The 12601-nt window shown below is 42.4% G+C and overlaps 1 protein-coding gene across 1 annotated transcript; it reads left to right on the forward strand.

Moving 5' to 3' along the window:
• The first annotated feature begins 353 nt into the window (after positions 1–353).
• LOC110521814 lies at positions 354–10257 on the forward strand. Its single transcript, XM_021599696.2, has 3 exons — positions 354–1013; positions 2030–2129; positions 9134–10257. Exons 1-3 carry the CDS (start codon positions 657–659, stop codon positions 9970–9972), a joined length of 1296 nt encoding a protein of 431 aa, XP_021455371.2. The 5' UTR covers positions 354–656; the 3' UTR covers positions 9973–10257.
• Positions 10258–12601: the final 2344 nt, after the last annotated feature.

The following is a 12601-nucleotide window of genomic DNA, read 5'->3' on the forward strand; positions in this document are numbered from 1 at the left end:
TACACATCATTTTAGTGTTTACATGGTGTGTCACAAACTGGATAAAGGGGTGTAGTTATTCCTTCATTATGAAAATTATGTAATATTCCATATTTGTTTTGGAAAGTTTGGACATACAAATCACTCATATTTTTTGTTGTTGAAATTAGTGCATAATCAATTTGATAAAGGGAAGACTAAAATAAACGAAATTGGAAAATACCTTAATTTATCCAACTAGTAGTGTTTACTGTCAAGTGCGTGTGCTCCGTGGGCAGGAGGGGTTAACCTGGATTAAATGTCCAATTGATGACGTTGGAGAAGTATGGAGATTCGCAACGTTGGGAAGCCCAATAAAATGTGGTGTGGTCTGCTGTCTGACGGTAGGTAGGGCAAGTTGACTGTGGTGTGAGCAAACATATCCTACCACAGTAGCTGTCTCACCAGCCAGGAGCCCAACAGTGTCAGTGCGACTCGCCTCTGTTCTCGGAAACAACCCTGTCAAACGTCAGAGAACAGCGGAGAGTTTAACGTTTCAAAAGTCTCGTCTCCCTGCTCAGAGGAATTTAGGGTATGTGTGTCGTCACAGCCAAACGAAACAGTGCACTTCGACAACGTTAACAACTTGTAAAGTTGGAAATACAGCACTGCAACGGCGTGGAAGACATTTCTCATAGATGTCCACTCAATTGGAAAGAGGCCTACAGCTAGAGAAGACCAGACTTAATGCGCTGAAACTCGAATTGGGTGAGGAGATTGATGTTGAGAGTCTTGACGGATGCCTGCCCGAGGGGCGGCACGGCGACGCGGAGAAAGGAGCGAAGGTGGCCGAGGAGCAGACAGCGACGCAGCGCAAAATGACCCGCAGCCCCAAATGCGCCCGCTGTCGGAACCACGGCGTCGTGTCTTGTCTCAAAGGCCACAAACGCTTCTGTCGCTGGCGTGACTGCCAGTGCACAAACTGTATGCTCGTGGTGGAGCGGCAGCGGGTGATGGCTGCGCAAGTCGCCCTGCGGAGACAACAGGCGACAGAGGTGAGCCATGCGGCAGGGACATTCGTAATATACTGGTGGGATAGAATTTAAGAAAGATAATTTTTATATAATCTAGGCCAAAATGATGCAACCCTGTGAGCAGGACCAGCGAAATTAAGGACTATGAAATAACACATATGGATAAGCAAATTAATATGCATTGCTATTTTCCTTTAGTGATAATGAAAACAAAAAAACGATATTGTTCACTTTTACATAAAAACCATAGGCTGTTTTTGCTTAACATTTCTGGATAGTTCATGTTAAAAAAAAAATAAATGCAGTTATTCCACTCATAAAACGAATTTGTTTACACAGCATTTTGTCATATGAATTATAGGCTTTACACCAGGGAAACTAACATATCATTATTCTGTAACAAACTAGCCTATAATATATCACATGGCTATGGCTATGACCGTATGCCTACCATGTACAGTACCTGCCTGTATTTACTGCTCTAGTGTTTTTAAGATATATTGCCTTAAGTAATTTCGCCATGGGGTTAATGCATACAGTGCTTTCAGAAAGCATTCAAACCCCTTGACTTATTCCATATGTTGTTGTGTTACAAAGTGGGACTAAAATGGATTTAAGTCTTTTTTTTTTCAATGATCTACACAAAATACTCTAATGTCAAAGTGGATTGAATCTTTTTTTTCTTCTCACCTATCTACAAACAATACCCCACAATGACAAGGTAAAATACTGTTTTTAGATTAAAAATATATATATTGCAAATGAAAGAAATATCCATACTTTGTAGAAGCAGCTTTGGCTGCAATTACAGCGTCTTGGGTATGTCTGTATCAGCTTTGCAGATCTGGATTTTGGGATTTTTCTCCCCATTGTTCCTTGCAGATTTTCCTCAAGATCTGTTAAATTAGATGGGGAGCGGCGGTGACCAGCAATCTTCAAGTTTTTCCACAGATTTTCAATGGCCCAACCAAAGCCCTGACTTGAATATTATGTAAATATAATTTAATGTATGTTACTTCTACCCCGTTCCTTTGCAGGGTAAGAAAGTGATCAGGGGAGCAGCCACACCATTCCGTCGCACCGCTTATCAGCGCTACACCAGAGCACCTAGCATCTTAGCAAAGAGTATCCTAGAGGGTAGGTATCAGTGATAGGCGTGCTTCAGTAGGTGATCTGGTCTAGCTAACAGTAGTCTATCCTATACAGTGCCTTCAGAAAGTATTCACACCCCTTGAATTACAAAGTGGGTCTAAAATGGATTTAATAGTATTTTTTCCCCCAACAATCTACACAAAATACTCTGTAACGTCAAAGTGGAACAAAATGTAAAAACATTTGTAAAAATAAATAAATAAATAAAAATAAACACTAATATATCTTGATTAGGTAAGTATTCATCCTCAAATAAAATCAAATGTTATTTGTCACAATGCGCCGATAACAATAGGTGAAACCTACCGTGAAACCAACAAAGCAGTTCAAGAAATAGAGTTAAGAACATTTTAACTAAATAAACTAAAGTAAAAAAATAAATAACAATAATGATGCTATTTACACAAGGTACCAGCACCGAGAAAATGTGTGGGGGGGCACAGGTTACTCGTGGTAATTTGTAAAGTGACTATGCATAGATAATAAAAAGCTAGTAGCAGCGGTGTAAAATCAAAGGGGCAGGGGGATCAATGTAAATAGTCCAGGTGGCCATTTGATTAATTGTTTAGCAGTCTTATGGCTTGAGGGTAGAAGCTATTAAGGAGCCTTTTGGTCCTAGACTTGGCGCTCCAGTACTGCTTGCCGTGCGGTAGCAGAGGGAACAGTCTATGACTTGGGTGACTGGAGTCTTTGAATTTTTGGGGGGCCTTCCTCTGACAGCGCCTAGTACATAGGTCCTGCATGTAAGGAAGCTTGGCCCCAGGGATGTACTGGTTGTACGCACTACCCTCTGTAGCACCTTAGGGTCAGATGCCGAGCAGTTGCCATACCAGGCGGTGATGCAACCGGTCAGGATGCTCTCGATGATGCAACTGTATGACCTTTTGAGGATCTGGGGACCAATGCCAAATCTTTTCAGTCTTCTGAGGGGGAAAGGTGTTGTTGTGCCCTCTACTGTCTTGGTGTGTTTGGACCAAGATAGTTCATTGGTGATGTGGACACTAAGGAACTTCAAACTCTCTTCAAACTGGGGGCGGCCTGTCAGGAAGTCCAGGATCCAGTTGATGAGGGAGGTGTTTAGTCACAGGGTCCTTAGTTTAGTGATGAGCTTCGTGGGTACTATGGTGAACAGCATGCTCACATACAGTGAGGAGAACAAGTATTTGATACACTGCCGATTTTGAAGGTTTTCCTACTTACAAAGCATGTAGAGGTCTGTATTTTTTTTAATCATAGGTACACTTCAACTGTGAGAGACGGAACCTAAAACAAAAATCCAGAAAATCACATTGTATGATTTTTAAATAATTAATTTGCATTTACAGACCTGATAGTTTTTCTTTAAGAAGCCCTCCTGTTCTCCACTCATTACCTGTATTAACTGCACCTGTTTGAACTCGTTACCCGTATAAAAGACACCTGTCCACACACTCAATGAAACAGACTCCAACCTCTCCACAATGGACAAGACCAGAGAGCTGTGTAAGGACGTCGGGGTTAAAATTGTAGACCTGCACAAGGCTGAGATGGGCTACAGAACAATAGGCATGCAGCTTGGTGAGAAGGCAACAACTGTTGGCCCAATTAGTAGAAAATGGAAGAAGTTCAAGATGATGGTCAATAACCCTCGGTCTGGGGCTCCATGCAAGATCTCACTTTGTTGGGCATCAATAATCATGAGGAAGGTGAGGGATCAACCCAGAACTACATACCAGGACCTGGTCAATGACCTGAAGAGAGCTGGGACCACAGTCTCAAAGAAAACCATTAGTAACACACTACACCGTCATGGATTAAAATCCTGCAGCGCACGCAAGGTCCCCCTGCTCAAGCCAGCGCATGTCCAGGCCTGTCTGAAGTTTGCAAATGACCATCTGGATGATCCAGAGGAGGAATGGGAGAAAGTCATGTGGTCTGATGAGACAAAAATAGAGCTTTTTGGTCTAAACTCCACTCGCCGTGTTTGGAGGAAGAAGAAGGATCAGTACAACCTCAATAACACCATCCCAACCGTGAAGCATGGAGGTGGAAACATCATTCTTTGGGGATGCTTTTCTGAAAAGGGGACAAGACGACTGCACCGTATTGAGGGGAGGATGAAGGGGGCCATGTATCGTGAAATCTTGGCCAACAACCTCCTTCCCTCAGTAAGAGCATTGAAGATGGATCGTGGCTGGGTCTTCCAGCATGACAACGACCCGAAACACAGTGCCAGGGCAAATAAGGAGTGGCTCCGTAAGAAGCATCTCAAGGTCCTGGAGTGGCCTAGCCAGTCTCCAGACCTGAACCCAATAGAAAATCTTTGGAGGGAGCTGAAAGTCCGTATTACCCAGCGACAGCCCCGAAACCTGAAGGATCTGGAGAAGGTCTGTATGGAGGAGTGGGCCAAAATCCCTGCTGCAGTGTGTGCAAACCTGGTCAAGAACTACAGGGAACGTATGATCTCTGTAATTGCAAACATAGGTTTCTGTACCAAATATTAAGTTAGGCTTTTCTGATGTGTCAAATACTTATGTCATGCAATAAAATGCAAATGAATTACTTAAAAATCATACAATGTGATTTTCTGGATTTTTGTTTTATAATCCGTCACTCACAGTTGAAGTGTACCTATGATAAAAATTACAGACCTCTACATGCTTTGTAAGTAGGAAAACCTGCAAAATTGGCAGTGTATCAAATACTGTACTTGTTCTCCCCACTGTAGGTGTTCCTTTTGTCCAGGTGGGAAAGGGCAGTGTGGAGTGTGATTGAGATTACGTCATCTGTGGATCTGTTGGAGCGGTATGCGAATTGGAGTGGGTCTAAGGTTTCCGTCATGATGCTGTTGATGTGAGCCATGACCAGCCTTTCAAAGCACTTCATGGCTACCGACGTGAGTGCTATGGGGCGGTAATCATTTAGGAAGATTACCTCCACTTGCTTGGGCACAACGACTATGGTGTTCTGTTTGAAACATGTAGGTATTACAGACTCGGTCAGGGAGAGGTTGAAAATGTAATTGAAGACACTTGCTAGTTGGTCCGTGCATGCTTTGAGTGCTCGTCCTGGTAATCCGTCTGGCCCACATCGGCTATGGAGAGCGTGATCACACAGTTGTCCGGAACAGGTGGTGCTCTCATGCATGTTTCAGTGTTGCTTGCCTTGAAGCGAGCATAACAGGCATTCAGCTCATCTGGTAGGCTTGCATCACTGGGTAGCTCTTGGCTGGGTTTCCCTTTATAGTCCGTAATAGTTTTCATGCCTTGCCACATCCGACGAGCGTAAGAGCCAGTTAGTAGGATTCAATCTTAGTCCTGTATTGACGCTTTGCCTGTTTGATGGTTCGTCTGAGGGCATAGCGTCATTTCTTATAAGTGTCCGGATTAGTGTCCCGCTCCTTGGAAGTGGCAGCTCTAGCCTTTAGCTCGGTGGGGATGTTGCCTATAATCCATGACTCCTGGTTGGGATATGTACGTACAGTCACCTTGGTTGACGACGTCGTCTATGCACTTATTGATGAAGCCGGTGACTGAGGTGGTATACTCCTCAATGGCATTGGATGAATCCCGGAACATATTCCAGCCTGTACTAGCAAAACAGTCCTGTAGTGTAGCATCCGCATCATCTGACCACTTCCGTATTGAGCGAGTCACTGGTACTTCCTGCTTTAGTTTTTGCTTGTAAGCAGGAATCAAGAGGATAGAATTATGGTCAGATTTGTGAAATGGAGGGCGAGGGAGAGCTTTGTATGAGTCTCTGTGTGTGGAGTAAAGATGGTCTAGAGTTTTTTTTCTCCTCTGGTTGCACGTGACATGCTGCTCGAAATGAGGTCAAATGGATTTAAGTTTGCCTGCATTAAAGTTCCCAGCCAGTTGGAGTGACGCTTTTGGATGAGCATTTTCTTGTTTACTTATGGCCTTATACAGCTCTTTGAGTGTGTTCTTAGAGTCAGCATCGGTTTGTGGTGGTAAATAGATGGCTATGAATAATATAGGTGAGAACTCTCTTGGTAGATAGTGGGGACTACAGCTTATCATGAGGTATTCTACCTCAGGCGAGCAATACCTCGAGACTTCTTTAATATTTGGCATCGCGCACCAGCAGTTATTGACAAATAGACACACACCCCTGCCCCTCGTCTTATGAGACATAGCTGCTCTGTCCTGCCGATGCATGGAGAAGCCAGCCATCTTTATATTATCCGTGTCGTCGTTTAGCCACGTCTTGGGGAAACATAAGATATTACAGTTGTTTATGTACCGTTGGTAGGATAGTGTTAATCGTAGATCGTCCAGTTTGTTTTCCAACTGCACGTTGGCCAATAATACAGAGGGTAGTGGTGGTTTACCTACTCGTCGGCAAATTCTTACAAGGCACCAGACCTCTTCATGCAGATAACAGGGATTCGGGCCTTGTCTCGTCAAAGCAGTATATCCTTCGCGTCAGACTTATGAGTTACAAACAATGCGACAAAACAAACAAAATAGCACAGTTGGGTCAATACATGTTAAAATCCCCTTTGGCATCGATTACAGCGGTGAGTCTTTCTGGGTAAGTCTAAGTGCTTTCCACACTGGGATTTCGTGTGAAATCCCTGAGCGGGTTCCTTCCTCTCTGGCAACTGAGTTTGGAAGGATGCCTGTATTTTTGGTGGTGACTGGGTGTATTGATACTCCATCTAAAGTGTAATGAATAACGTCATGCTCAAAAGGAATATTCAATGTCTTTTTTTAATTTTTTAACCAATCTACCAATAGGTACCTTTCTTTGGGAGGCATTGGAAAACCTCCCTTGTCTTTGTGGTTGAATCTGTGTTTTAAATTCACTGTTCGACTGAGAGGCCTTACAGATAATTGTATGTGTGGGGTACAGAGATGAGGTAGTCATTCAAAAATGATGTAACCTTTTACTGCAGTGGGCTAAATCAGGTTCACACAGAGTGTTTCTTGGTAGTCTTAAACAAATCTGTTTTGACACAGAAGTATACACCACACACACATGGTTATGGGCTTAAACAAAATAAGACACCTGTATCATTTTGAGTTTGCATCCCAATATTACACTGTATACCATAGCATTGTTGATTACTCGTTTCTGATTGGCTAGGAATGCATTCTAGAATGGACATTAAAACCCAATAACGGGACAGTTGCAAAAGATATCAGAACAGTTGGAAAAAATATCAGGACAACTTGCAATCATGACCCAATAATATACGCCTACACATTGCTGCAAAGTTACAGAAAGCTAAACCAACAACCACACAAATGGAAATAGGTTACATTGTAAACGCAGGTCCAATAAGGAAAGAACATAGCTAGCTAGCAAAGATTTGTTTTTGCAGAGACATTTTTTTTGGAGCATCTGATGACCTAACGTGGTGAGTGATGAACATGAATTTCTCCTGTCCCCCTCCACCACTACTGCTGTCAAATCCTTCCACGTTTCTAGTTTTACCAGCTGTTTTTAGCAACTGATTTCTGAATTTGGTTTTCATATTGGCAGGTTTGCTAGCAACAAACTATTTAGCTATTTTCTTGCCTAGTGTTTGACATGCAACGCAATCTCCTCGTAATTAACAGTCAGTATTGACGAGTGTCCGGACAAGGAGGCAAACTTTTCTAGCTATGCCAAGCAAAATCAGGTTATATCAGCTCATTGTTATGTATGTATCCAAATGAATGTGAATATAAAACAGCTAATTTGCTGTTATTCTGGCTGCAGAGGTCGTGAATGTGTTAGCCGTAGCTAGCTGGTTAGCTAGCAAGCAGAGGATACGAATGTATCCAGCGAGCATGGCAACGGAAGATAAAGAACGAACGACCGGGTCGCGTCAATAAATATTGAACTAATCGAACATATGACTGGGTCGTGTCTCTAGCAACCAAAAGAGGAGAAAGTATGAATTACCTTCTTTTTTTAAAATGAAAATATCAACAAACAAAATGTAATTTCTACCGGTAAATATGTGCTTATCGTTGTTTTCTTTGTCAACTGTGGTATAAGTGGGATAAAAGCCTCCGTTCTGTACATTACCTTGGAAAAATGAACTCGACTCTCTCGTTCGGATGTATCGTCCATTATTTCCAAGGTAATGTACAGAACGGAGGCGTTTAACCCTTAGTTATATAAAATACATCACTGAAGATTGAACTATAACACCATCTGACATATAAACACCAGATAAAAAATATATATATATATATATATATTATGAAATTATGAAAGTACAGAGTGAGTCCTTGCAACTTATTATTTGTGACTAGTTAAACACATTTTTACTCCTGAACTTTAGGCTTGCAATAACTAAGGGGTTGAATACTTATTGGCTCATGACATTTCAGCTTTTAAAACATTAATCATTTGTAGACATTTCGAAAACATAATTCCACTTTGACTTTATGTGTAGGCCAGTGACAAAAAAAAAAACTAATTTAATCCATTTTAAATTCAGGCTGCAGCACAAGAAAATGTGAAAAAAATGTTAAGGGGTGTAAATACTTTATGAAGGCACTGTAGATTAGAGGATGAAGCTTCATTAGCATCTAGCTCATTACCCCATCTCCTGTCTCAGACCAGACAGTGGGCTACACCACACGGGATAAGTCAGTAATTACACTGCCTGTTTCGTCTATAGGGACTAGATCTGTTTGTATTTTATTTATGGTAATTACAATTATGCAAATGGTGGTTATGGAATTACAAGCTGTGTTTACCAGCGAGCGGCTGGGAGACAAAATGATGAGGTCATGTTACCTCTACGTTCCCCTGAGTAAGCACATGAACATGTACACACACTAGAGCAATGTCATCACAGTTGTGTTTAGAGCATCTACTTTGGCTTTATGAATTTCAACTTCATTTACCTAAATAAAGTTGGTAAATTAATGTGTTCATTGTTTAACTTCCTATTTGGTAGATTTAAGTTATTATAAGTGAAACAGACTGTGTTCTCAAGGTAATCATTATACAACTTAATGACATCAGTGTTGTACATTACCCAATAGGGTACAAACTCCCTATGGCGGAGGACGGCCCCTGGTCCAAGCGACGTCACTTCCCCTCTGTCAGTACCAGGATGAGGAAGAGGAGGGCGTTTGCTGATAAGGAGCTGGAGACTGTGATGCTGGAGAGAGAGCTGAGACAGAGAGAGCTGGAGGACATATCAGGTCTCACCCTGCTTCACCCCCCGGCCCTGGCAGTGATGCCCGCCTCCCCCCACCACTGCTGCCCACACAAGGACCCTGGGGCATCCACCTACGTGCCTGTGTACAAATACAAACCGGGCCCTGTGCTGTATGAGTGTGACTTCCACTGTTACCAGGAAGAGCTCAAGGCCAGATCAGCAGAAAGCGGTTATAATTATGGTCAGTTCATGTCAAAGTGTAACTCTAACTCTGGGGTTCTGGAACACATGGAGCAAGCCAGGGAGAGAGCACTGGAGAGCTGGGAGTGCTCCAGGAAGAGGGAGAGCTGTCGAGAGCCGTTACCCGTGCCCTTACTACAACTCCAACAGCGGGGGAGTAGTTATTCTGAAGGCTCAGCTGATCTGGACAAGGATAAGGCCGTGCCAAAATGGGTCAAAGACGATCCAACCGTTCCAACGGCCATCATGCCAAAAATAGCCATCACACACTCTGACTTTCCCTCTGAACCAAAGCATATGTTTCAGGGAGAGGTAGAACCCTACAAACCCAGCAGGTTCCCAGAGCCTCACTTCCTCACACCCAAGGACTGGTCAGCAGGTGGGATTAGGCATCATGACGGGCCTCAGATCAACTCAATGAAACCCACAGTGGTGAGGCGGCCATTACCGTTCTCAGTGGAGTCATTGCTGAGGGCCTGAGGAACTCATGTCCATAAGTGCATTTTCTATTAACAACACTGGTTACTGTAAAATGCATAACGAGTGAAATAATGTATTTAAGAAAATAAGTATACCCAAATCTATGTCAGTATTTAGTTTTAAAAAATGTGCTCAGCATTTTTCAAAGGATTGTAAGATAGTATTTTTAGAGCACAAGATACATTGGGATCCAAAATAAATGACACCCTTGATAAAGATGAGCAATAATGACTGTTGTATAAAGTAAATAATAAAGATTCTGTGCTATAATGTGCAGTGCCTTCAGGAAGTGTTCATACCCCTGGACTTTTTCACATTTGCTTGTGTTGCAGCCTGAATTCAAAATTGATTTAATTGTTGTTGTTTTTCTCACCCAATACCCCACAATAACAAACAGATTTTTTTGTTTGACCAAATACAGAAATATCTCATTTACATAAGTATTCACACGCTATTCAGGTGCATCCAATTTCCTTTGAACATCCTTGAGATGTCACCAGAACTTCATTGGAGTCCACCTGTGGCCAGTTCAATTGTTTGGACATGATTTAGAAAGAAACACATCTGTCTAAGGTCCCACAGTTGACAGTGCATGTCAGAGCAGAAACTATACTATGAAGTCCAAGGAACTGTCCGTAGATCTCCTAAATATAATTGTGATGAGGCATATACAGTACCTGGGAAGAGTGTAAAACAATTTCTAGAGTGTTGAAAGTTTTCAAGAGCACAGTGATGACCAACAACCCATTGACCACTCGGACAGAACTGCATAGTTCCTTGGCTGACGTGGAAGAACCTGCCAGAAGGACAACAGTCTCTACAGCACTTAACCAATCTGGGCTTTATGGGAGAGTGGCCAGACGGAAGCCAATCCTGATATAAAAGAAACATGACAGCACACCTGGAGTTTGCAAAAAAGGCACGTGAAAGACATAGGCAAAAGATTCTGTGGTCTGATGAGACTATTTGGCCTGAAAATGTAACTATTTGGCCTGTATGCAAGGCGCTATTGTCTGGAGAAAACCAGGCACAGCTCATCACCCGTTTAACATGGCAGCAACATGCTATGGGGATGCTTTTCAGCAGCAGGGACTGGGAGACTGGTAAGGATAGAGGGAACAATAAATGGAGCCAAATACAGGCAAATCCTTCACGACAACCTGCTTCAGAGTGCAAACAACCTTAGACTGGGGGCGAACATTTACTTTCAAACCGAACAATGATCCCAAGCATTGAGCCAAAGCAACGCTGGAATGGCTTCAGGACAAGAATGTGAAAGTCCTTAAGTGGCCCAGCCACAGCCCAGATTTGAATCCCATTGAGAATCTTGAAGATAGCCGTTTACCACCCTCCCCTTCTAATTTAACAAAGCTTGAGAAAATCTGCAAGGAAGAATGGGAGAAAATCTCCAAATCCAGACGTGCAAAGCTGGTACAGACATACCCAAGACGACTCAAAGCTGTAATCGCCGTCAAAGGTGGTTCTACAAAGTATTGATTCAGGGGTGTGAATACTTATGTAAATGAGATATTTCTGTATTTCATTTTTGTTTTCACACATGAAAGTTCTTAGAAAAATGTCAAATAGATAGCTCAGTGATTGAACTGTTGCCCAAAGCGTTTGTCTCGAATCACAGTATCCACACTGCCTGCTCCTGTCCTCCCTCTCAGGGCTAACACTGTCAAAATAAACTCTGTGGTGTTCAAAAATCCCTTTAATTCTAAAGAAAACTAACAGAGAAAGGAGTACATGGGGAGGCAGGTGGCCTGCAGCTCTCAGAGAGAGAAAGAACATTAGAAACCAAAGAGGAACACCTCCAAGCCTGTTCAACACTTTTCTAGTCCCCTATATACATGTTATAACATATATTAATACCAAACAATTGCATCATTCCATGCCTTTGTTCAAAAATAGAACACACACACACACACACACACACACACCCTTTCTTTAGTCAGATCAGACAGAGACAGGATAGGGAGGGGCTGGTGCCAGCAATACCTACCCAGCAAACCAACATTTGTCCTACTGTATGAATGTTCCCTGAACATTCATTATGTTGCGGCAAAGGTTCTCCTAACAAAAACTATCCAGTTGTGCTGATGATTATACTATCCAGTTGTCTATATGATTATAGATTCTATAAAACATTCACCTGATGTAGCAAGAACCTTCCCAGAACGTTGCTCTCACATTTTGTTGTGGTGGTATGCTATAAAAACATTACTGGTACATTGTGTTATTACATTACCTGGAAGACTAATGAGAACATTTGGGCAATGTTCTGTGGTGGTTGATACAGATGTCGTGCACAACCTTCCAAGGATATTTCGTTTAAACATTTTCTGAAAGAAATGTTGGGATGTTATCGTCCTATTGTTAGACAAAGCCCTAACTAGAACTAGAATCTTGGGAATCTTCGCTAATGTTCTGTGAATGTCCCAGGTTTGCTGGGTAGGCAACATACGCTGTTCTTTATGCTACGCCAAGCTTGACACTACTTGGGTTTGTTTCAACCCGCAGCTGATCTGCATCCTTCACTATGTTTTCTTTCTTCTCGCTTTCTTGTCCTCCATTGTAACCTGGGCGATATGAAATCCAGATAGTTTTGACAACTCTGGACTGTGTG

Source organism: Oncorhynchus mykiss, chromosome 30 (genome assembly GCF_013265735.2).
Source record: "Oncorhynchus mykiss isolate Arlee chromosome 30, USDA_OmykA_1.1, whole genome shotgun sequence".
NCBI classification, from domain to species: domain Eukaryota; kingdom Metazoa; phylum Chordata; class Actinopteri; order Salmoniformes; family Salmonidae; genus Oncorhynchus; species Oncorhynchus mykiss.

Excerpts from the sequence above, each read along its gene's own strand:
- LOC110521814 (XM_021599696.2), top strand. The coding sequence starts at position 657 with ATGTCCACTCAATTGGAAAGAGGCCTACAGCTAGAGAAGACCAGACTT. Across the intron at positions 1,014-2,029 it reads GGAGACAACAGGCGACAGAG|GGTAAGAAAGTGATCAGGGG; the intron begins GTGAGCCATGCG and ends GTTCCTTTGCAG. Across the intron at positions 2,130-9,133 it reads AGCAAAGAGTATCCTAGAGG|GGTACAAACTCCCTATGGCG; the intron begins GTAGGTATCAGT and ends ATTACCCAATAG.